The 24,367-nt window shown below is 59.4% G+C and overlaps 1 protein-coding gene across 11 annotated transcripts in view; it reads right to left on the minus strand.

The window, feature by feature from the left end:
• Nucleotides 1-341: 341 nt before the first annotated feature.
• The window catches only part of MICAL3 (microtubule associated monooxygenase, calponin and LIM domain containing 3), a 147,726-nt gene continuing 123,700 nt past the window's right edge, over nt 342-24,367 (minus strand). For 7 of the 11 annotated variants that reach the window (XM_060413553.1, XM_060413552.1, XM_060413551.1 and 4 more), the window contains 8 exons: nt 22,010-23,708; nt 21,525-21,619; nt 20,781-20,891; nt 18,015-18,108; nt 4,978-5,043; nt 3,083-3,182; nt 2,870-2,943; nt 342-2,781 (listed from right to left, as the gene is read on the minus strand). In XM_060413553.1, coding sequence (XP_060269536.1) covers nt 2,597-2,781; nt 2,870-2,943; nt 3,083-3,182; nt 4,978-5,043; nt 18,015-18,108; nt 20,781-20,891; nt 21,525-21,619; nt 22,010-23,708 — 2,424 coding nt within the window. In that variant the 3' untranslated portion in view covers nt 342-2,596. Of the gene's footprint in view, nt 2,782-2,869; nt 2,944-3,082; nt 3,183-4,977; nt 5,044-13,615; nt 13,667-18,014; nt 18,109-20,780; nt 20,892-21,524; nt 21,620-22,009; nt 23,709-24,367 lie in introns of all 11 variants that reach the window. The other 4 variants (XM_027968077.2, XM_027968074.2, XM_060413549.1 and 1 more) reach the window with 2 other exon arrangements.

Here is a 24,367-nt window from a genome sequence, read left to right on the forward strand (position 1 = left end):
CAAATGCACTTGGGGAGGTCAACACATCTCAGTGACTTAGGCCTGGAGGCTGCAGACCCTCCTGGCACCGGGCTGTGGGCCTCGGGGTCACCCTGACAAGCAGGACACTTTGCTGGCCCTACTCTGAAGGGCAGCCTCGTACCCCCTGGTCTCTCCACACACCTGCTCAAGGGGTTTCAGTGGGTGACCAAGACAGGGCAATATGGACAAGAATAAAGCTGGCTGAAAAAGCAAAGGGTGCACTCTTCAAACGCACAGGCGCACTGCGGACACCACTCCTGAAGGGCGGTGCCCGGGGTCCTATCAACTTCAGGAGAGCGACTTAAGAAATACACTCTGCATTTCCTTTAGAAACTTTTATTGCGCATAAAATGGCCCATTCCCCTTTGTAGGTCAGTTGTTTCCACCTCTAAAAGTTGTTTTCTGTAAACTCCACTTTCTGCCCTACTGAAAAAATCCTGCTCTTTGAAAAGATTGGGAATAGCCTCTCATCACCGGTCAGGGCAGCTGGAGAATGGCTCCTGGGGCGAAGGCCAGAAGACACCGTGTGAGCAGGCTGGGCCCTTGGCCTTGGCCTGGGCTCGCTCACACCCAGCGCTGCAGCGGGAGACTTCCTGCAGCCCTGCCCACATGGGGGTGCGACAGGAGCCGTGCGTTCCCAGAGCTGGAAACCGCAGCAGCCTGTCAGCAGGCACTACAACAACCTGCTCACTAGTGGTTATGAAACGGAGCGTTCAGAAAAAGTGCTCTACTGGAGCCTGAAGGCGCAGCGCCGCGGAAGGGAGCTGGGGAGTGTTTCTGAGCTTCTCTGCAGCTCTGGGCCTTCCCCATGTTGGCAGGCACGGTGCGCTTCCGCGGGGCGGTGCCACGTCCCTTCTGGCTACTTCATAAACACGTCCTTGTCCTGGGTGGGCAGGGGCTCACGGGACGGGCCTGGCAGTCACGGTGCACCGGGTGGCGGGTGGGAAGGGCTGGCAAAGGCCACACAGGCGATGAATCCTGCCCCAAGCCCAGCTTTATCGAAGGCTGGGGTTTAAAGATGGAATCTAAGAGAACACCCTCTGCTCCTGTTAAGAAAGGAGAACAGAAATAGAGGCTCTGCTTCAACAAGCAGGAAGTGAGGGTCTGAGCCATGAGCCCCCTGGATTCCAGGGGGTGACAGATGACAGCTTTGGGACAGACTCAAGAAGACAGTTCTCTGCTCCTTTGCAGTGAGAATGAATGTGTTCAAGTTGAGGCACGATGTGGTTCCCCAAGGACGTTTCGAGGCTGGTGTGGATACCCCTCATCCTGCCCTTGCAGCCTCCCTTTCCAGCATGTCCTGCTCCACCAGGTGGGCTGGAGGGCCTCAGGACAGGCCCGGCACCGACCAAGCTCCTCTGCAGAAGGACACGGCCGCCGCAGATTCTGACCGCTCTGGGAGCTTGACACGGTCAGCCTCTGGCTGAACCGCGGCCCAAGCTGGCTCCATGGTGCTTCTCATTCTGTGCCTCCCCACAAAGAGGCGTTGAGCGGGGGGCTGGGCAGAGGCTGCCGTGTGTGTTTGTGTGTGTGTCTGTGTGTGTGTGTGTCTGTCTGGTGACTCCCCGACCAGCGTCCCATCTGTGTGTTGTCACCGCAGCTCCAGCTGCTGGGTCCGGGCCTCACCAAGCAGGGTCCCTCACGCTGGTGCCGTGGCCTAAACCGTCTTCAGTCAGTGTGGGAGATGAGACCTTGGCTCCAAAACGGGGAAAAACACAGGTCCTATGGACCCGGGATTTCAACAGGGAGGATTCCGAGCGGTATCTGGCCAGCAGCCTGGCCTCCAGCAGCTCAAGTACATCCTTGATGAGTGAGCGGTGCAGACACAGACCCCTGGGGCCAGGCACAGGGGACGGGAGCAGCGCACTGGGGCCCACACGGGGTCTCTCTGACAGGAAGGCTCTGGTCAGCCCCAGGAAGAAGGGGGTGATGAATGGAGGGCAGCGCGATCAGCTGGGACTCAGCTCCACGCCCCGATCCGGGTGCCGGGGCATCAGGATCCCAGTAAAGATACAAAAGTGAAGCTGCTTCAAGTATAAAAAAATAAGTTAATTGACAAAGAGGGTCCCCAGAGGCTGCATCTCCCAGGCTGTCAGCCTCGTTTGGTGCAAGCACAGGAACCAGGCGTAGAGGACGCCTCCCACCTGCTGTGAGGCGTCCATGACAAGGCCAGCCTGCTGGCAGGGCCAAAGTCAGTATTTTCCAGTGTTGTGAATTAAAAGCAAATGCAGCAGCCGCAGGGCACGGCCAGGAGGCCTGGGGTGTGGGCTGGGCTTCTCATCCACTTCTGCATGGTGCCAGGGGAGCGTGGTCACTGTGTCCTCCCAGCACCTTCCCTGGGCACGCCCCCACAGTCTCGCGCTCTGGAGTGGGCGGGCAGGGGGCTTCCTCCAAGGAGGCTGAGCCGCTGGACAACCAGCTCCACCCAGGGCTCCCCACAGCTCAGATGCCTGAACCCTTCTCAGAGCCATGTGGACCGGAGTGCAAACTCCCCGGAGGCGCCAGGCCCTCTCAGACCTGGGGTCCAGGAGGGGGATCTGGGCAGTGCACAGACCGGCCAGGGCTGGGCGGGCGCTCATGACCAGTGCAGGCTGAAGCCCTTGGACAGCATGGCGGCCTCCAGGTCCTTGTCCTCCTCCTTCTCCCGCAGCCGCTGCTCCTCCAGCAGGGCCACCAGGGCGTCTCTCTGCTCCACCACCTCCAGCATCTCGTTCAGGATCCTCTTCTCCTCCGCCAGCTCCTCCTCCGTCTTCAGGTGGTCTGGGCAGAACCACACCGGTGAGTCCTCCGCAGGGCGGAGGCGGGGGGCCTGCCCCAACTGCCCCCAAGCCCGCCCCACACTGCCTACCTTCCACCGCCATCCGCTCGCGGAGCTCCTGCTGCAGCCGGCTCTGCCGGTCCTCCAGCTCTAGCTCCCGAGCACTGGGGGTTTGAGGGGGAAGGAAAACCAGGAGCTGACTGGTGGGGGTGGCACAGCCCTCATCCCCCACACTAGGAGGGGCTGTGCCCCTACAGCAGGCCCTGGGCCCACGCCCCCCTCCACCCCGGCCCGGGAACTCACAAGATCATCAGCTCCGACTCGTAGCGCACCATAGCGTTCTTCTCCTGCACCAGCTTGAACCACTCCTGCATCAGCTTGGGGTCGTCCTTCTTGCCCATGCCTGCCGAGAGAGGGCGTGTCGGGCCCATGCTGCTGTCTCCCACCAAGGACTGTCACACGGGGACAAAGGTGGAGGGCTGCCTGCTGCGCCCAGGTCAGGCCCAGGGTGCCTGGGGCCACAAGGGCACCACGCTCCCCTGAGGGCAGCCTGCACCTTCCTCTGTCCCCCTTGGCCGGCCCTCACCCCCCAGCGGCTCGCCTGGACCCTCCTGCTGGACCGCTTGCTTTCTCTGAGGGAGGTTCTCAGTGCTCTGCCCTCCTTTTCTCTCTTTTCCATTCATTTCACGTGTATTTGGGACTTGCTCCTGTGGCCACTGACCTGAGGCCGCCTCATTTCTGACATCCTGACCGGGGAGGTGCCTCTCTCAACCTTGTGGCCCCTCAGGCTCCTGACAAGTGCTCCCCACACCCCCTGCATGGCAGCACAGCCCCAGGAGGCGTGGGGGTGGGGGTCTCTCCCAGGGCAGGGAGACTACAGGTTCCCAGCTCTGATCCAAGGCCAGCCTCAGCTTCTGGGGCCGTGGCCGCTCACACTCAGCTGTCTGCACCCCCTCGGCCAACACCCGTCTCCACCAGCAATGGCCTGACCCCCTCTGGGCTCAGCTGCGGCAGGGGGAGGGAAGGAAGAGCCTTCCGAGGAGCCACACCACGGAGGGGACACCAGGAAGCCGACAGCCATGGTGGGTCCCACCCTGGTGCAGAAACCAGACTGTGGTGGCTCTTGGCTGTTTTCGGATTACAAGCCACCCGCAGTCTCAGGGAAGCTGGGGGCTGTCTTTCTAGGGAACTACATGAGCACAGCTGGTACCTCTGCCACGGATACCATGTGCTCACGGGCCCTGAAGTCTGCTCACAGCTGAGCTAAGAGGTCTCTCTGAGCTTTGGGGGCATGGGTCAGAAGTCCTCTCCCAGGAAGATCAAACCCAGGGACCCGGCCTCCCACCCCATGCGAGGGCAGGGCACGTCTGCACTGCGCTGTCCTGGGCCCTGGCCGCTGTGCAGCACGAGCTAAGTGCTGGGTCAGCTCTCCCTGCCCGCCCAGCAACTCGACTCTTTGGCTTTGAAAGCAGCCCCGTCCAGCTGTGCCGTTCCTTCCTGAGCAGCTCTGCATGGGGCACCTACGGGACGTGGAGGGGGGGTCTTGGGGCGCCAGGACGCCTCCCTCACTGCTCGAGCCAGCTCCAGAAGGATGGCCGAGATGGACGTGGCTGGTGGCGGTCAGCGGGGAGCGAGCACCAGGGAGGGAAGAGGAAGGTTAGCGGGTTAGCAGGAGCCACACTCCCCGGCCCCGCCCGCATGCGGTCAACGACAATCACCACCACAACGGACTGCAAACCAGACAGTTAACACACACACTCAGCAAGACACAGGGAAAGAAGTCTGCCTTCAGTGCTTGTCTGGAAAGAACGGGGCATCTGTGTAGACCAGTCTTATAAGGACAGTATTCCTCGACTCCACCAGCACAAATCACTGCCCAAGGGGCGGGGGCTCCTTGCCCGTGTCCCAGGATGTGAGGCGGAAGGGCCTGACCACGAGCGGTGGCCTGGAACTGCGGTCACTGCAGCCTGAGCGGCCCGAGGGCTGGACCTGCTCCCTGGCTTCACCCCACTCCCCAGTCCCCCCGAGACAGTCGAAGGGATACTGTACCTTGTGAGGAACTGCCACATACTCAGGGGTTTGTAACGGGGCTACCAGGTGTCAGAGGAAGAAGAGAAAGAGCTGGGCTTCAGGTCCCTGCTTGACTAGTGTCGCTACGCCCCTGAGAGGCCGCGGGGAGGAGGTGGGGGTTACGTTACCTTCCTGGACACAGCAAGGGCAGAAGGAGAGAGGTCTACGCCGTGGAGTCCCGCCACTGGGCTCAACTTCAAAAAGGGCCAAACAAGGAGGAGGAGGAGACGAGACGGACAGAGAGGAGGAGGCATTCCGAAGTGGGGAGGGACAGGGAGAAGGTGAAGTGGACAAAAAGCATAAAAGTGAGAAAGGAACAACAGGAGGAAAGGAAAAAAAATACAAGAAATGGAAAAGCAGAAGCAAGGGAAACACAATCTACAAATGAGTTCAGTCCTTCCTTCGTCCAGCACAGAAACTGGTCAGCAGCGGCCCTGCGCCCGGGCAGGCGGGCACTCTGTCCTCCTCAGGTCCTTGCTTGGGGGGTGGGAAGCTAGGAATGACCACAGGGTGCCTTTGAGGCTTGGGGACCCTCCTTGAAAACACCCAATGTGCCAGCAGGCCTGCCTGAGTGAGAGTTCTCAAGATCACCATGTGGGAAAATCTAAGTGCTGGGGTTCTCCTGGTGTTGAACCCACGGAGGCAGCGCCCAGACTCTGACGGGCCCATAGGGCCGACACCCGCTCTGCTCTGACCCTGAGCAAGGACTTGGCCCAATGAGTTCCCCAGAGGCGGCCGCGTCTGTATGAATCACCACCCCGCCTCTGGCCGTGGAGAGCGCTGACCACCCCTCTTCTGCCCCTTCTCCTCCTCCAAGGGTCAACACCACAGCGGGCACACTGCTACACTATCGACAAGTCCAAAACTCACAGAGACAAAGCTGGGGCATCGTGGACGGGGTGACTGAGAGCAGACAGCGTGCAGGGGACGTGGCTAGACTCGGGGCCTGGGGCTCTCAAGGGAGGGGAACTGCTCAGCAAGGGACCATCACAGAACCACAGGCACACGCAGGAGCCACGGCCCCAGGGGTGGAGAGCAGGGGCTGGCCGTTAGAGACAGCCCTGTTTAGGTGAGCGCGAGGGCCAAGCAGACACGTGCTGACCGACAGGCCCTTCACCTTGCAGCGGGGTGCGTGCAGGTGCTGTGTGACCTCTACAGGCTTTTGTGCATAAACCTGGTATCAGGCGAAACTTCAGGACTAAAGCAGACAGAGGCCGTGTGAGTGTGTGTGTGGTGGGTGTGCAGAGGCTGTATGTGGCTGTGGTGGGTGTGCAGAGGCCGTGTGTGTATGTGTGGTGGGTGTGGACAGAGGCCGTGTGTGTGTGGGGGTGGGTGTGCAGAGGCCGTGTGTGGGTGTGCAGAGGCCGTGTGTGGGTGTGCAGAGGCCGTGTGTGGGTGTGATGGGTGTGGACAGAGGCCATGTGTGGGTGTGGTGGGTGTGCAGAGGCCGTGTGTGTGTGTGGTGGGTGTGCAGAGGCCACGTGTGTGTGTGGTGGGTGTGGACAGAGGCCGTGTGTGTGTGGGGGGTGGGTGTGCAGAGGCCGTGTGTGGGTGTGCAGAGGCCGTGTGTGGGTGTGATGGGTCTGGACAGAGGCCATGTGTGGGTGTGGTGGGTGTGCAGAGGCCGTGTGTGTGTGTGTGGTGGGTGTGGACAGAGGCCGTGTGTGGGCGTGGTGGGTGTGCAGAGGCCACGTGTGTGTGTGGTGGGTGTGGACAGAGGCCATGTGTGGGTGTGGTGGGTGTGCAGAGGCTGTGTGTGTGGTGGGTGTAGACAAAGGCCATGTGTGTGTGTGTGGACAGAGGCTGTGTGTAGGTATGGTGGGTGTGCAGAGGTTGTGTGTGTGTGCTGGGTGCGGACAGAGGCCGTGTGTGTGTGTGGTGGGTGTGGACAGAGGCCGTGTGTGTGTGTGTGTGTGGTGGGTGTGCAGAGGCCATGTGTATATGGTGGGTGTGGACAAAGGCCGTGTGTGGGTGTGGTGGGTGTGCAGAGGCTGTGTGTGTGTGTGGTGGGTGTGGACAGAGGCCATGTGTGTGTGTGGACAGAGGCCGCGTGTGTGTGTATGGTGGGTGTGGACAGAGACCGTGTGTGTGTGTGTGTGTGTGTGTACAGAGGCCATGTGTGGGTGTGGTGGTGTGCAGAGGCCATGTGTGTATGTGTGTGTATGTGTATGTGGTGGGTGTGGACAGAGGCTGTGTGTGGGTGTGGTGGGTGTGGACAGAGGCTGTGTGTGTGTATGGTGGGTGTGGACAGAGGCTGTGTGTGTGTGTGGTGGGTGTAGACAGAGGCCATGTGTGTGTGTGGACAGAGGCCGTGTGTGTGTGTATGGTGGGTGTGGACAGAGACCGTGTGTATGTGTGTGTGTGTGTGTGTGGTGGGTGTGGACAGAGGCCATGTGTGGGTGTGGTGGTGTGCAGAGGCCGTGTGTGTGTGTGTGTGTGTGTGTGGTGGGTGTGGACAGAGGCTGTGTGTGTGTGTGGTGGGTGTGGACAGAGGCTGTGTGTGGGTGTGGTGGGTGTGGACAGAGGCCGTGTATGGGTGTGGTGGGTGTGCAGAGGCCATGTGTGTGTGTAGTGGGTGTGGACAGAGGCTATGAGTATGGTGGGTGTGGACAGAGGCTGTGTGTGGGTGTGGTGCATGTGCAGAAGCTGTGTATGTGTGTGGTAGGTGTAGACAGAGGCCATGTGTGTGTGGACAGAGGCTGTGTGGAGGTATCGTGGGTGTGCAGAGGTTGTGTGTGTGTGTGTATGGTGGGTGTGGACAGAGGCCGTGTGTGTGTGTATGGTGGGTGTGGACAGAGGCCGTGTGTGTGTGTGTGGTGGGTGTGCAGAGGCCGCGTGTGGGTATGGTGGATGTGCAGAGGCTGTGTGTGTGTGTGGTGGGTGTGCAGAGGCTGTGTGTGTGTGTGCGGGTGCAGAGGCCATGTGTGTGGTGGGTATATCAGAGGCTGTATGTGTGTGCAGTGGCTCTGTGTGTGTATTGTATGTATGTGTGCAGAGGTCATGTGTGTGGTGGGTGTGTGTGTGCAGAGGCTGTGTTTGTGTGGTGGGTATGTGCAGAGGCTCTGTGTGTGTGTAAAGGCCGCGTGTGTGTGGTGGGTGTGTGCAGAGGCTATATGTGTGTGGTGGGTGTATAAAGGCTGTGTGTGTGTGGTGGGTGTGTCAAAGGCTGTGTGTGTGTGGTGGGTGTGTCAAAGGCTGTGTGTGTGTGGTGGGTATGTGTAGAGGCTATATGTGTGTGTGTGGTGTGTGTGTGTGTGTGCAGAGGCTGTGTTTGTGTGGTGGGTGTGTGCAGAGGCTATATGTGTGTGGTGGGTGTGTCAAAGGCTGTGTGTGTGTGGTGGGTGTGTCAAAGACCGTGTGTGTGTAGGGTATGTGCAGAGGCTATATGTGTGTGGTGGGTGTGTCAAAGGCTGTGTGTGTGTGGTGGGTGTGTGCAGAGGTTGTGTGTGTGGTGGGTATGTCAGAGGCTGTGTGTGTGTGCAGTGGCTCTGTGTGTGTGTTGTGTGTGTATGTGTGCAGAGGCCATGTGTGTGGTGGGTGTGTGTGTGCAGAGGCTGTGTTTGTGTGGTGGGTATGTGCAGAGGCTCTGTTGTGTGTGTAAAGGCCGTGTGTGTGTGTAGGGTATGTACAGAGGCTATATGTGTGTGGTGGGTGTGTCAAAGGCTGTGTGTGTGTGGTGGGTGTGCAGAGGCTGTGTGTGTATATGGTGGATGTGTGCAGAGGCTGTGTGTGTGTGTGTCTGTGTGTGCTGGTGCAGAGGCCATGTGTGTGGTGGTTGTGTGTGTGCAGAGGCTGTTTGTGTGGTGGGTACGTGCAGAGGCTATGTGTGTGTAAAGGCCGTTTGTGTGTGTAGGGTGTGTGCAGAGGCTATATGTGTGTGGTGGGTGTGTAAAGGCTGTGTGTGTGTGGTGTGTGTGTGCAGAGGCTGTGTGTGTGTGGTGTGTGTGTGCAGAGGCTGTGTGTGGTGGGTGTGTAAAGGCTGTGTGTGTGTGGTGGGTGTGTGCAGAGGCTGTATGTGTGTGGTGGGTGTGTAAAGGCTGTGTGTGTGTGGTGGGTGTGTCCAGAGGCTATATGTGTGTGGTGGGTGTGTAAAGGCTGTGTGTGTGGTGGGTGTGTAAAGCCTGTGTGTGTGTGGTGGGTGTGCAGATGCTGTACGTGTGGTGTGTGTGCAACAGTCACAGTGACCCAGTGTTCTGGACAGATGTGGCCATGACCAGCTGGTCACTGAGCCAAGCAAGAAGCTCCTTTCTTACAAACACCCTCGGCTTACACTCGTCTACCTCCAGCCTTCTCTGTCTCAAGATTGGTGCTCAGACACCTGCACACACCCTCAAACGATAGGGTCCCCACCTCTGCTGCCCCCTGGGACAGATGTTACACACAAACAGGCTGTGGAGACAGTGGAACAGCATCTGTGCTCATCAGCAAGGTCAGGGACCCAACACAGTCACACGCATCCAAACAAGGAAGCCTGTGCCTGCAGGTGCAGCGAGACCACGCTTCCCCTTCCAGACATCATGGAACACAGCTTTAGACCCTTTTATGCAGAGCACGTCTCAGACGCCCTTCTGTACACAAGAAGACAGGGTAAGACCACAGAACAGGACCCAGGACAGAAATCTGGAGGGGCTCCCCGGTGACAATGGGCAGTGCAGACACGAAAGGGCCAGAGCCCCGAAGAGTGGGCTGTGACGCTCTTCCTTACCATTCCTGAGTGCGCTGCTGTTTGCACAGTGTATACTTTATAATCATAAAACCAACCAATAAATACTGTTTTAAGAAGAAGACAAACCAACCAAACAAGGTGAGTTTCCACCCCAGACCTGAACCTGATGTGAGTGTGCAAGGGAGGCACAGAGGTGCAGTTTGGAGCTAACCTCGCCTTGTCTGGAGATGTGAGAGACACAGACGTGGTTCACCCGCAGGAGGCACAGAGTGATCGACCCTCTCACAGCAAACAGAAGTCGCTTACGTTAGTCTCGTCAGGGACGCGCTCCTGTTTGCGCATCACTTGCAGACCCCAGTCACCACCCCGAGCGCCCACAGCCTGCGGCCCTAAGGGTGTGACAGTCGCCAGCACCCTCCCTCCCCGACAACGGGGCAGGCCACCAGTCAAGAGCTTGAAAAGCTGCAACTTATCATCATGCAGCCAGGCACATCCCATGGATTCCAGAGGGCTGTGTGCACTGAGCATGAGAGTGTGTCAGAAATCAAAACACAGGCACATGGGTGGCCTCATCGAGCCCCAGCACTGGCCCCAGCGGCTGCCTGGACAGTATCGGCAGCTCTGCCATCCAAGGAGGGCCTCGAGGCTCGGGGTCAACCGTGGACACCCTGGCCAGGATCTGCCTCGCTCCCCTACCCAGTGCAGAGGGCCTTCCTTTGGGAAGCAAACCCGACAAAGGGAGGCAGCCTAAGGACAGGGCGGGCGCCAGGCCTGGAAGGGTCACCACGCCGCCCCTCCCCGTCGAATGGAGAGGCCCAGAGAGGGTGAGTGGCAGGGCTGGGGACACAAAGCAGCCTGAAGCCAGTCTCATCTCCCCGCTCAGGGTCGCTCTGACACCACCTTGCCTCTTTCGTGACCTGGGGCCGGCAGGACCCCGCGGGCTGTGGACAGCGGGCAGTCACGGCCAGTCTGGTGGCAATTCCTCGCCTCTGCTCGTTCTTTCTATGCTTCCATCTCTCCCATTTCCTCATACAGGCATTGTCCGAAGCACTGTACCCTCCCTCCCAACACGCAGCCTCACTCCAGGGACCCTCAGGGTAGCTAGAACGCTGTGGCTGGTTTGCAAGCCGCATGGCGGCGTGCTGCATCTGACGGGATAGAAGGTTCTCCCTGACAGGCCTGCCTACAAGCACAGAGCTGGGGAGATGCCTTATTGGGAAGTTCAGTATGAGGCAAACCTCTAGACTGGGGGGAAATGAAGAGGGAAAAGCCCGTGAAAACTGAGCTCTAACAAACACACACAGGCTGGGACATGCCCACACACACATGTGCACATACGCACACAGACTGAGACACCCACATGTACACGCACACACACAGGCTGGGACATGCGCACGCACACACATGTGCACACATGCACACAGACTGAGACACCCATGTGTACACACACACACACAGGCTGGGACATGCACACACACGGGCTGGGACACACACACACAGGAATGCTGGGCAATCTCGAGGACTGAAATTTCCTAAAAGCAGAACCAAGCCAGGCTCATGCTCAGACGGAACAGATCAGCCAACAATCTGCCAGCATCAACTCAGGGGGGCGGACCACACAGGAAGGCTCAGAGCAGGGTGGGCAGGTGGGGGGCTTCCCCACCTCCCATCACAAGCCATGGCAAAAAATGAAGACCCCCTTCCCCAGTCCCTTGTGCCATTTCTAAACCGTTCATGCTCCTTCCATTTCCCCTGGAGATATACAAATCAAGAGGTGAAGTCTGGAAACCGGAAATATTTCTAATTCAAAGTTCTCCGGAAGAGATGTAGTCTTCTCCAAGACGTCCAAGTCTCCACCCCGGTCTAGAGCAACAAGACTGGGGGCTGGGCAATGGGTCCTCTGCAATCACAAGGTGCAGCTCTGTGAAGGAGTCTTGGTACTCTCTGGCTCAAAAGGAGACTTTCAACAGGTCTGGAGCCTTTAAAAGTCAGCTGAGAGCCACTCTAAGACCCCAGGGGGGCATGACAGTGCGACAGGCAGGGGCTGGGCAGGGACTTCAGCCTGGACTTCTCCCTCTCACTTCGCAGGAAGCACAATTGGTGCTGGGTTCCTGCGGCCCTTTGGGGATGCAACCTGGTGGGCTATAGTCCACGTGGCCACAAAGAGTTGGCTACAGCTGAGCAACTGCAGTAGACAAGTGATCAGGCTCTACATCTCAGGCTCCAGATTTCAAGAGGGTAAAATTCCACCAAATAATGAGATTGCCAAGTGCTCCGCGGAGGAGACATCAGCAGGAACTGAAATGGGAGCTGCCTCTGACATCTACCTTCTCCTCCCAGACTTGTGGGTGGCAGCAGCCGCCACGTGAGGATGGAGCCCCTAGAGCCACAGCGGGCTGATGGGTGAGGATCCCAGTCAGGCAGCAGGGGTTTATAATTCAGAGATACAGAGCTCCTCTTTCTACATCTTTCACTCTCCCCTGGAACTTGCTGGAATTCTAAATCCAGAAGGCTGGAAGCTGGAATCCAGGGACACAGAAATGGAAATAGCCAGCATCTTATCACTCAAGCATCAGGAGTGGAGGGAACAGAACTGGCCACACGAGGTCATCAGTGTGGCTGCCGTTCTCAAGCTGGAAGGGGAGGCTGAATGCAATTTCAAAGAAATAGGTTTGACAGTCCTTCCCAGGAGACTTTGAATTAAACAAAACAATTGAGATTCATTTGGAATCGACACAGACGTTCCCAGAGGTGTCAGGAGGCAGAAAGTGAGCCCAGGACATTAGTCAGGGTGGGATCTGTTAGTTGGGGTGTAAGCATGAGCCCTTTTACAGCACCAATGGCTATGGAGTGGCAGCACCTGGACACTGGAAGCTCAAGCCCTGGAGGGCCATGTAGAGGGTGGACCCGGACACCTGGGGCCAGAGGGAAGGCCAGGACACCCACCCCAAGGAGGCCGGAAGCCTCCTTCCTGGTGTAGCCTCTCTAAGACCAGGGCTCTATCTTCAGTTGCAATTACAATCATGCTTGGTTTTTAAATGAATGGGCGAGGAAGAGACTCTCTTAGAAGAATGGAATTATGGTAAAAAAAAAATGAGAGAAATATCTTGCCCGCTCTTCCGTTCTTAGACCACTTTCAGGCACGGAGCCTGCCTGGGCGACAGAGGTCTGACCGCCTGACCAGATGAAGGACTCCAAGAAAGGGCTGGGCCTGGGAGCCCCGGGGGTAGCCACTGGCGCAGCTCTTGACGCAAGGGCAGCCGTCCAGGAGAGTCACCACCCAGGTCTAGAGGCGACACTCCTGCCTGGGTGCTTCTCCGGTCCAACACGAATGGTGAGCCTTGTACGGCAAGACACCCACAGACTGGACTCCTCTGAGGCAGTGGTTCTACTGTAGAAGTGGCCTGGGAAGTGGCTAAAGCAGGTGACCAGGCCTCACCTCCAGGGTCCCTGACTCAGAAGGTCAGGGATGACGGTGGGAGGAGGGGTGAGACTCTGCAGTTCTAACAGGCCCAGGCTGGAGGCTCGGAGGCTGCAGGGACCACACACATGGGACCAGCCTCGACTTCTCCTGAGTTTGGTGAAAAGAGGACACAGTAATCCCAGGACAGAGTGGCAGTGGGGGGCATTCTCGGACGCCTCCCCAGGGTACCTGGACCTTTCAGGTCAGCATGAACATGCACTGACGGAGGCTATGGGCGTCGTGCGGGAGGTGTGAGGGAGGGGGCTTGGAGAAGTAGTGGTGGAGCATGTGCGTGCTTGCCTGAGCGTGTGTGTGCACGCACACGTGTTGCTACCATCAAACGACCCAACGGTGTCTGGGGCTGCGATGCAGATCGGATCAGAGGGTGATGCTGCGGCTGGTGAACCTCTAAATTTACAGAGAATTAAAATACCCCAACAGCAAGGGTTGTCTCAGGTCTCTCCCAGCACGCACATATGGGCGAGGCTGAGTCAGCACACTGCTCCGTTTGAGCTGGAAAAGGGCCTGTGCTTCACCATCCGGTTATGGTTATCAGGCTGACTTCTTGCTGTCTGTGAGCGGGGGCGGGGGCGGGGGCGTCAGCAGGGTTAGTTCTGCGACAGGTCTGCATACATACCACCCAGATGCAAGTCGATGAGGTCAGTGTAATAAGACTCTCCCCAATAGTCTACAACAAGGAATCGGGGAAGCGTTATTGGATCAGGTGACCCTCTGGCCCCCCAGTCCCTGGCAGTCAAGGGCGTGAAGCATAAGAAACACCCAGGGAGGCAGCAGAAAGCATGCGTTTCCCCCAGGCACCCCCACAAACATGCTTCAGCCACAGGCCTCCTGGTGCCAGGGGTGGTCCCAAACACCAAGGCGGGAGGTGGGCGGATGGAGGCGGGCAGTGTGTAGCCAACCAGCAGCTGGGACAGGGCCTTGGCTCTGCTGGAGATCCTGCTGGGATTCAACCTCATCTAATTCAGACTTAGAAAATGTGAGGGGCAGGTGAAAGGCTATGGACTTCCCTAGTTTTGCAGTTGATTAGAAGCCCCAGACTAAGAGGCTGAAGGCCAGACATGAACGCCTAAACAGGCTGTGTTAGCCCTCAGCTCGCCTCTCCACACTGACCCCAAGCGGAGCAGAACCACATCTGCTTAATGGGTCTGAGTGAAGGAAGCCCTGTGGTCCTCAAGGTCACCAGGCCCCCAGAGAGCAGAAAACAGTGGCACCTCGCTCCTCAGCTGCCCGCCAGCTCTCCTGTTCGTCACAGCGCAGCGAGGGTGACCCCAGGACCATGACAAATGCAAGTGAAGTCAGCTGCAGCTCACCGCCCTTTCCTCCTCATCTCACAACCCAACAGCTGGTCCCAGCAGCCTCCAGTTCCACACAAAGGCTCCCCCTGGGGGACATAGACACCAGAATGCTGAACGAGGCTGTCCCAGTAGGTTCCAAAAACAAAGAGGGCTTCCCAGCTGCTCCAGACCACACACCTCAGGAATCTCCGTCTTCTCTGAGGCTCTGACCCCAGACTTGCTGTCTGGATGCATGTGAGCCTTCTCTGGAGGGCAGCTCGGCCACCACTGACACCTCAGAGAACCCGTGGACTGAGACTGAATGGCCGGTTCAGGAAAGGAGCTGCCGGTGCTGCTCAGCCCACAAGGCCTCCTCAAGGGCTCGGCCACCAGCAAGCACACCAGCAAAAGGGACACGAAGCCCAAGAGAAGACGATGTTGCCAGGTGGGAACACAACCCAGGAAGTGAGGTGCTTGAAATGAAGAAAGCAAAATTCCGGTTTCCTGTGTCCAGCTACTCCATCCTGTTTCTGAAATGCATTGTGGGAATTTCCCAACAGAGGTACCACTGCCTGTGTATGAATTGGAGACGCACATTTGGACAGAAGTGCTGGAAAGTCTTACTCAGTGGACTCTGGATCAGAACTCTGGTTTTCACCCTGCTCTCTGGAATGCCCGGGCTCTGCAGGTGGTGTTCTGGGCTCTCCCAATACCTGACTCACAACTACTTCTAATTCAGCAATAAATTTCAATAGGACATACCACGTTCCAATCTGCGATCCACCAGCTTGTGACCCATGGAAGCCCATCACCACATTGGCCCATGCTGTCAGGTCAACTTGCTTCTGTGGGGCCCCAGGACCACCAGGCTTCCTCGGCCCTGTGTGTGTGAGCGTCCGTCCAGCCTGTCAGGACACTTCATTCATCGACCTAAGTCCTAGCCTGTGAGCAGTCTCACGCAGGGAACTCACCTCTCAAAGCATCCTACCAGCTGACCCTCCTGGCGCAGGGTGACCCTCCAGGCGCAGGCTGACCCTCCAGGAGCAGGCTGACCCTCCAGGCGTAGGCTGACCCTCCAGGCGCAGGCTGACCCTCCAGGCGCAGGCTGACCCTCCAGGCGCGAGCTGACCCTCCAGGAGCAGGCTGACCCTCCAGGTGTAGGCTGACCCTCCAGGCGCAGGCTGACCCTCCAGGCGCAGGCTGACCCTCCAGGTGTAGGCTGACCCTCCAGGCGCAAGCTGACCCTCCAGGAGCAGGGTGACCCTCCAGGCACAGGCTGACCCTCCAGGCGCAGGCTGACCCTCCAGGCGCAGGCTGACCCTCCAGGCGCAAGCCGACCCTCCAGGTGTAGGCTGACCCTCCAGGAGCAGGGTGACCCTCCAGGTGTAGGCTGACCCTCCAGGCGCAGGCTGACCCTCCAGGCGCAAGCCGACCCTCCAGGTGTAGACTGACCCTCCAGGAGCAGGCTGACCCTCCAGGAGCAGGCTGACCCTCCAGGTGTAGGCTGACCCTCCAGGAGCAGGGTGACCCTCCAGGCGCAGGCTGACCCTCCAGGAGCAGGCTGACCCTCCAGGTGTAGGCTGACCCTCCAGGAGCAGGGTGACCCTCCAGGCGCAGGGTGACCCTCCAGGTGTAGGCTGACACTCCAGGCGCAGGGTGACCCTCCAGGCGCAGGCTGGCCCTCCGGGTGACACGACACACAGTATAGCTGGCTCTTGGTTCACTGCACGTTTGGGAGCATATATCTGAGGTCTGTTCTTCATCAGGAACCTAAACTGCAGTTGGATCCATAGCGATTCTGCTGCCCCAGCAGCTCCGACTTTAAGCTTCAGACTCCTAGACCGCTCTCACCGAGCACACGCTGAATTCCCGTGGCTGTACATGACCTGCTTTCATTTATAGTCACCACCTCTGCTAATCACCACCTCTGCTAATCACCACCTCTGCACACCAGGGTGCCCACCCTGCAACCAGGGCTGGACTGGACACTGGGGTTCCTAGCCTTGCCGTTCTCTACCACAACCTGCGTTTTCCAATCTGTGTTCATTCACATTTAAGAGTAACTTTTTTTCTTTTTCACTTTAAACTTGAAACCATAATTTATCTTGTAAAAAAGGGGTTCTGCTGCTGATAAAACAGCTTGAAAACCACTGCTGACACAGATGAAATTCTGGTTGTATATGTTTGCAAAGAGATAATTATCTAAACAACTAGAAAGAGGAATTTCAGCAAAATCCCAGACCCGTCTCCAGTGGGCCCTTTCCTCTGGCCCCTTGGCAGGCAGCAGCCTGGTAAGCAAATGCCGAGGGGCCGTCAAGGACACACCACGGGTGGCCAGCAGGGCCACGAGTGCCGTGGGGGACATCCGCTAGGACGAGGCCCCTTTGAGGGACCACTTTCCGCCATGGCAGGCAGGATCCGAGGGCCTGGCACCCTCAGCCAGCAGAGACAGCAGCAAGGGCAGGGCAGCGGGTCCCCATTCACACCAGGTACAGGACAGCTCCCTCCAGGCGGTCAAGGCTTGACTGAGGAGGCCGGGTCACGGCATGCAGCGTGGGGGTCACTGCCTGTGCACCTGAGCCCCCACTCGGGTGCACTCCTGGACACAGGGTCCAGTTTTCACTCTGGTGGCACAGAGTCCAGGATCAGGCAAGACCAAGAAGTTACAGCTCATCTTTCTGCCTCATCCCCTCTTCACCTGAAGGTCACCCTGTGTCGACCGCTGGCTGTATTCCGTGCAGGAAGGCCCTGAACAGGACACTTCCTTTGCGCCTGCCTGGCTCCATACTGAGCACCGGGCCTCCAGAACCCCAGAGACGCGTCCTGACGCCAGATGCTCGCTCGGAGGCCAGCCGTTGGTCAGTCTTCCAGCAAGATCAGAGGCAGCGATGGCTGTACTGGTAGCCACCTCTTCCTGCTGCTTCTTTGGTCTATCCTCAGCCCACCTGCCCGGAGACTCACTCCACCCAACCCTGGAGCACAACCACGACAGCACCTGTCTTCACTGCAGGCTGCATGAGCCCTTCTGACCCTGGTTGCAGTGCTCTCCACAAAAGGGTGGAGGCTCCAGCCTCGGGGACGCTGGGGAATGCAGGGGAGAGTCCCTCAAGTGGGGTGGGGTTGCAGTGGGGCCGGTCCAAGGGTTCAAGGTCCTGAACCAAGAGACCACCCTGGGCACCGGGTGCCTCCTTGCTTTCTCTGCAGGCTCTGAGGAGAGTGGTTTGACCGCACAGGCCCCATGGTCTGCCCCAGCACACGGCCCTCACAGGCTCCTCCCAGGCTCTGCTCTGCTCAGCTCTGCCCCAAGTAACCACCTCTAGGACAGAGCCTGGTCCACCCTGGGGCGTCTGTGATGCCACCCTCAGCAGGGCCTGTGGGGGTTGGGGGGCTGCACGTGCAGTTCTGTGATGGTCCCTTGTGCACAGCCTGCCCTGCTCCCAGCCACTGTCTTCTTGGGGAGATGATGGGGAGGAGAGAGAAGGGGAAGCCAAGGGCATCACCAGCAGACATGGGGGACGAGGGCAGGGCGAGCCCTGAGACGGGGGGTGGGGGCCAGGCTCGGGGAGCCCAGACGCATAGGCCTTCCTCCTTTGCTTCACAGGAAGCCCCAGGTCCCAGTGACGAGGGGACCAGAGAATCCTGCTGGAGACCCACTGACTCCGCGCGAGGGTGGGAGCTAGCCTCCCGTGGGGGGTGGGATGGGGCTCTCCTGAGGACCCTGTCCTCTAGGCCCAGCGGTACCTGCTTCCCCGCGCAGTGCCTTCTCCACGGCGACGCCCCGCTCCTCCAGCTGCCGCTGCTTTTCCTCCACCTGCTCCAGCTGCCGCTGGATGATCTGCGGGCAACACAGAGAGTGTGGGGGGGAGGACTCACACCACTGTGGGGAGGACAGTGTGGGGGGGAGAACTCACACCACTGTGGGGAGGACAGTGTGGGGGGGAGGACTCACACCACTGTGGGGAGGACAGTGTGGGGGGGAGGACTCACACCACTGTGGGGAGAACAGTGTGAGGGGGGAGGACTCACACCACTGTGGGGAGGACAGTGGGGGGGGAGGACACACACCACTGTGGGGAGGACAGTGGGGGGAGGACTCACACCACTGTGGGGAGGACAGTGGGGGGAGGACTCACACCACTGTGGGGAGGAGCAGTGTGGGGGGAGGACTCACACCACTGTGGGGAGGACAGTGTGGGGGGGAGGACTCACACCACTGTGGGGAGGACAGTGGGGGGGGAGGACACACACCACTGTGGGGAGGACAGTGTGGGGGGGAGGACTCACACCACTGTGGGGAGGACAGTGTGAGGGGGGAGGACACACACCACTGTGGGGAGGACAGTGTGGGGGCAGGGGTGGACACTGGGAGGGGGAGGGAGGACACACACCACTGTGGGGAGGACAGTGTGGGGGCAGGGGTGGACACTGGGAGGGGGAGGGAGGACACACACCACTGTGGGAAGGACAGTGTGGGGGGAGGGGAGGACACTGCGAGGGGGAGGGAGGACACACACCACTGTGGGGAGGACAGTGTGGGGGGAGGGGTGGGCACTGCGAGGGGGAGGGAGGGGGAGGACACACGTTACCTGGATGATCTGTGGGCAACACACAGAGAGTGTGAGGGCGAGGGAGGACACACACCACTGTGGGGAGGACAGTGTGGGGGGAGGGGTGGACACTGCGAGGGGGAGGGAAGACACACACCACTGTGGGGAGGACAGTGTGGGGGGAGGGGTGGACGCTGGGAGGGGGAGGGAGGGGGAGGACACACGGGCGGGGGAGGACACTGTGAGGGGGAGGGGGAGGACAGTGTGGGGGGAGGGGAGGACACTGTGAGAGGGAGGGGTGGACAGTGTGGGGGGAGGGGAGGACACAGTGTGAGGGGTAGGGGAGGACACGGCAGGAGGGGGAGGGGAGGACACACTGTGCATGTGAGGGGGAGGGGTGGACACTGTGAGGGGGTAGGGGTGGACGCAGTGTGAGAGGGAGGGGAGGACAGTGAGGGGGGAGGGGAGGACACAGGGGAGGGGGAGGGGAGGACACTGCATGTGATGGGGAGGGGTGGACACTGTGAGGGGGTAAGGGGTGGACACAGTGTGAGAGGGAGGGGAGGACAGTGAGGGGGGAGGGGAGGACACACTGTCCACGTGAGGGGGAGGGGTGGACGCAGCATGAGACGGCGGAAGGGGAGGACACACAGAGTGAGGGAAGAGGGCAGGGGAGGGGAGGGGAGGAAGCAGGGGGTGAACTCTCAGGCAGCCAGGACGCTGGGATCTGGGCGGGTGTCCGGGGCACACAGAGAGGCTGAGAATGCCCCAACAGGCTTCCTAACAGTCTGGAAAACCTGCTTCTATAAGATTAAAAAATACCCAGCACAGACTTGCAGTTGCCAAGGCAGTGGGGAGTAAAGAGGGAAGGACTGGGAATTTGGAGTAAGAGGTGCAAACTATTATATATAGGATGGATATAACAAGAGCCTACTGTACAGACACGGAACTGTAGCCAATCTTCTGGGATAAACCCTCATGGAAAAGATTAAAAAAAAAAAAAAAAGAATGTCCATGTGTGTGTAACTGAGTCACTCTGCTGTGCAGCGGAAATTGGCAGAACGCTGTAAATCAACTACACCTCAGTTAGGGCTTCCAAGGGGGCACTACTGGTGAAGAACGTGCTTGCCAGTGCAAGAGCCATAATGAGACACAGGTTTGATCACTGGGTCAGGAAGATCCCCTGAGGGAGGGTATGGCAATCCACTCCAGTACTCTTACCTGGAGAATCCCATGGACAGAAGAATCTGGCTACAGGCCATAGGGTTGAAAAGAGTGAGACAAGACTGAAGCAACTTAGCACACAAGCATACTTCAATTAAAGAAAAAACACCAGCAACCACGTAGCTGGACCAGCCACACTGTGAGGAACAAGGTTTCTGGGGGATACTGGACCCCTGGGAGGACCTTGTACCCAGAAGCCACAGTCTGTTGTTATTTAGTTGCTAAGTCACGTCTGAATCTTTGTGACCCTATGGACTATAGTAGCCAGACTCCTCTGTCCATAGGATTTTCCAGGCAATTCTGGAGTGGGCTGCCATTTCCTTTTCCAGGGGATCTTCCCAGCCTAGGAATTGAACTCGTGTCTTGTGCGTGGGCAGACAGACTCTTTATCACTGAGCCACCAGGGAATAATTTACATTAGAAAGTTATTTTTTGTTAAAAGGAAAAAACAAACATCAGAAAGCCTGGGCCTGAGAACAGTGCCAACCTGTAAACCCAGCTGCGTCAGAGGCCAGCTGGTCACAGAGGTTGGACTGGCTGGTGGTTATTCCAGAGCTGGGAAACTGGGAGACTCCAAGCTGGGCATCTCCCTTTCCACCAACAGCTGCCCCCAAGCGAGGCTTCTGCAGCTCCATCGAGCCAGAGGTGCAGGCCAGGGGACAGTGGCTCCGCTCCGCCTCCTCTCCTGCCCTTGTGTGGATGCAGACAGCAGGCTGGGAGGCTGTGCTGCCCTCACCTGGGCGCGGTGTAGCCGTTTCAGCTCCTCCTGCTTGGCCTGCCTCCGAGCTGCCTTCTGCACACGCCGGGTCAGCTTGGCGTTCAGCTCCTCCTCCGTGTAAGTTCTCGGCTGGAGGGGACAAGAGGGTTTCCTTGGTCAGTGGCTGGCTGGGTCGGTGTGCACAGATGCCCAGCTCTCGTCCCTGCAGGAGCCCCACGGGGCAGGGATGGAGGCCGGCTGCACACTGACTGCTGGGCAGTTAGGACGTGGGACAGCCTTTACTGTGGAGACCACCATCCTAGTTTCCCACATAATGACATCTGCTTTCTTAAGACTCTGGAGGTAAACATGGTCACATGTTGTCCCCAAGCCTCTGGCTTGTAGGGGAAATGCAAAGAAGGAAAAAGAAAAGCCAGGAAAAAGTAAATTACTTTTCTGTTTGGAATCAAAAGCCCCTTTCTTCGGATGAACACTACTTCCGAAGCTCCTGGAGGAAGTCTTGCCTGAAGTAAACAGGTCCTTCTATTCGAATGAAGCTACACTAAGTGATGCAGCTGGAAAAAGGGCACGGGGAACTGGACGGACTAGGGGGTCTACGCACCAAGAGGAGGGGGGACGTGCCCCGGCAGGGCAACAGTTGCTCCTGCAAAGGTGTGCCTCGCAGGCACAGTGAGTGCGGGTGCAGGGGGTGACCACTGGGCTGGCTGGGGTCCAGGAGGGGGCGCTGAACAAGGGACAGAGTCACGGCCACGGCCCGCCCACCTCTTTTCTGGACTTCTGGGAGGTCCGCTCGAGGACGTCATCGCTGGAGAGGTCCGAGTCCTCCGAGCAGCTCAGCTGGCGCCGGGTCCGCAGCTCTGGGGGCAGGGCCGAGCAGATGGTGACCAGTGGGCCCACCCCCCGGTGGCCAGGGTGGGGAGTAAGGTGTGGTTCTCCCCAGTTTGGTTCCGTCCCCGCACCCGGAGCCACAGGCCTGGATGCTGACACGTACCCAGGCACGTACCCACATGCACCAACAGGCCGTGTCCAGCTGCAGCGCCTTCCCTAGGGGGCACATCCACCCTGTGGCCCCTGCCTAGCCATTGACTTGTTTTGGAACGTCCTCAGTTTAGCTGCCTCCTCCCTGGAAACCCCAGGGGAGGCAGGGTGGCATAGGCAGAGGGTCTTCAGAGGGAACCGTGGGGACGGGAGAGCCTGCACCCCAAGCTGTGCCCGAGGCGGGGGTGGGGCTGCATGCACTACCAAACCTGCTCTTGAGATGGGAGATGCCCTGGGCTTGCCGGCGTCCACTGTGGTCCCGCTGGAAGGGGTGCTAGGGCAGGACCGGCCATCGCTCTTCTTTTTCTTGTCCTTCCTGTACCCAGAGAAGACGGACTTCCACAGAGACCTGGGCTTGGCAGCCGCTTCCTCCAGAGTGCCAGGGCTGGGCCTCTCCAGCGGCCGGCCCTCGCCTTTGGGCTTCTTCTCTTTCTTGCTTCTCCGAGGAGAGAAGAGGGACGACCTCTTCTTGCTCTTCCCGCTGGAACCCTCTGATGAGGTGACCGAGCCGTCCGGACCCCCTGAGTCCGAGGGAGGGGATAGCACCTCCTCACTCGTGGCTTCGTGCCTCGGGGCAAGCTCCTCGGGGCCCTTGGAGGGCACGGCAGCAGCTCTGCGGGGTGCAGGGGTCCTGGGGGCTGCAGCTGCTATGTCCATCTCCTTCATCCTGCTCAGCTGCCGGGCCATGGCGTCCCTCAGTGCCTGGCTCCGCACTGACTTCTCCCGGGCCCGCATGCGCTCAGCCGCCAGCTCCTTGGCCTCAGCCGAGACCAGCGGCAGCCCCCGCTTTTGCAGTGGGACCCCACTCTCCAGCCCCCGGCCATTCTCCGGAGCCAAGGGCTGCTTGCGGTGGGGCCAGTGGGAGGGGGGTGTGAAGAAGGTCTCCTGCAGACTTGAGTCCTCTGTGCGGTCGTCACACGTGTTGTCATCATACGTGTCCTCCACGTCGTCCGCAAAAGGGATCTCATCCACGCTCTCCACGAAAGACTTCCGCGCCTCCTCCTGAGGGGGCTGGGCGGGCTCCCGTGGGGGCCTCACACCGACAGCCGGGGGTGGGGGCGCAGAGGCCACAGGCTGCCCTGCCAGGGCTGGCTTCCTGTGAAGGGTAGCGGGCTCCTCGTCAGGTGGTGGGGGCGGCGGGCTGGAAGGGGGCGTGAGCATGGTGGAGTCAGAGGTGTTGAAGCTCTGGCTGCCCGGCGTCCTGGTGCGGGAGGAACTGCCCTGCAGGCCCAGCCCCGAGCTGCTGGACAGGTCTCTGTGCTCCTCCCGGGGGCCCTTTGGCTCCCTGTCGGGTGGGGACACAGGGGTGGGCGGGCAGGGCTGGGGCCCCTCGGCCGAGGGCAGCCCCAGCTTCCTGGGGACAGGCGGGGGTTTTAGGAGCCGGAGCCCCTCGCTCTGGGGGCCCTTCTCTGCTGGATAGGCCTTCAGGGGTGGGGACTGGAAGGCGGGCTCAGACCCCGGGCTCCGGCGCACAGGCGTGAGCCCCAGGCTGCGGCGGATCTCGGCACTCTTCATCCAGAACTCGGCCACCAGGTCGCTGCGTTTCAGGGCCTCGTCCCCAGGGAGGGGGCTACCCAGTGTGTCCTTGGTGACCCCTTGGTTCTTCACGGGGAGGGGGGCCAGAGGGGTGGAGGTTCTGGCCGGCACGGGCTGGGAGCGGATGGGGGACAAGGTGGGGGACGGCACGGTGGCCTCAGGGGACGGCTGAGGCTGGGAGCAGATGGGCAGTTGGGTAGGTGGAGACTGGCGCTGGGGGCTGGCAGGTGAGGGCAGCGTCCTGGCTTCAGGCTGCGATAGGATGGGAGGGTGAGCTTCGGGCTCCGCTGGCGGGGTCGAGGGCTCCAGCAGAGGGCTCTCGGTGGGTGACCCTACCCCAGCGGCCACAGCGGCAAGGGGGGGACAGGCACTCTGTGGGAAAGCAAGGTGACAGGAGGCACTCAGAAGGCAGGGCTGTGACAGGCGTGCTCTCCCATCGAGGGCCTGAGCTTCCTGAAACAGCCTCTCCACCCTCGGGGCCACAGTCGAGGGCCAGCAGGACACGCCCTCTTCCGCCCTGTTCGGCTCCAGAGCCCCTAACCCAAGGCACACGGGCAGCTTCCAGGTTGGGTTCATCCCAAGTGCACCTTGCTCTTCGGGCCCTGAAATGACACCAGCCAAAAGACACCACGACCCACCCCAGCCTGCCAGGGTCTCTGAGGTGAGGTGGGAAACAGCGTCAGTTACACTCTGCCTCCAGGCACTCGTTCTGACCACGCCTGGGCTCATCTCAAGGGAAATCACCCAAGTCACCTGGCTCCTCAGGACCCAAAGAGCAAATCAAGTAGCCCCCGGGCTCCAGCTCTGGTCTCCCTGCAGACGTCTCCCCTAAAGCCTGCTCCGCAGGAATCAGTGTGGCTATCTATTTAGGGAGCGCCTTGTACTGTGTGGTGTGAACACCCCTGGTAACCCAGACACGCATTTTTAATTCAGAAAAGCATAGTCATTTGAACATAACACTGAGAAGAAACAAGTCTGTTACTCAAACCAGTGATTCCAGAAATCCTGCTGTTTCAGCATGCGTTGGGACC

This window comes from Ovis aries, chromosome 3 (assembly GCF_016772045.2).
Source record: "Ovis aries strain OAR_USU_Benz2616 breed Rambouillet chromosome 3, ARS-UI_Ramb_v3.0, whole genome shotgun sequence".
Taxonomy (NCBI): Eukaryota; Metazoa; Chordata; class Mammalia; order Artiodactyla; family Bovidae; genus Ovis; species Ovis aries.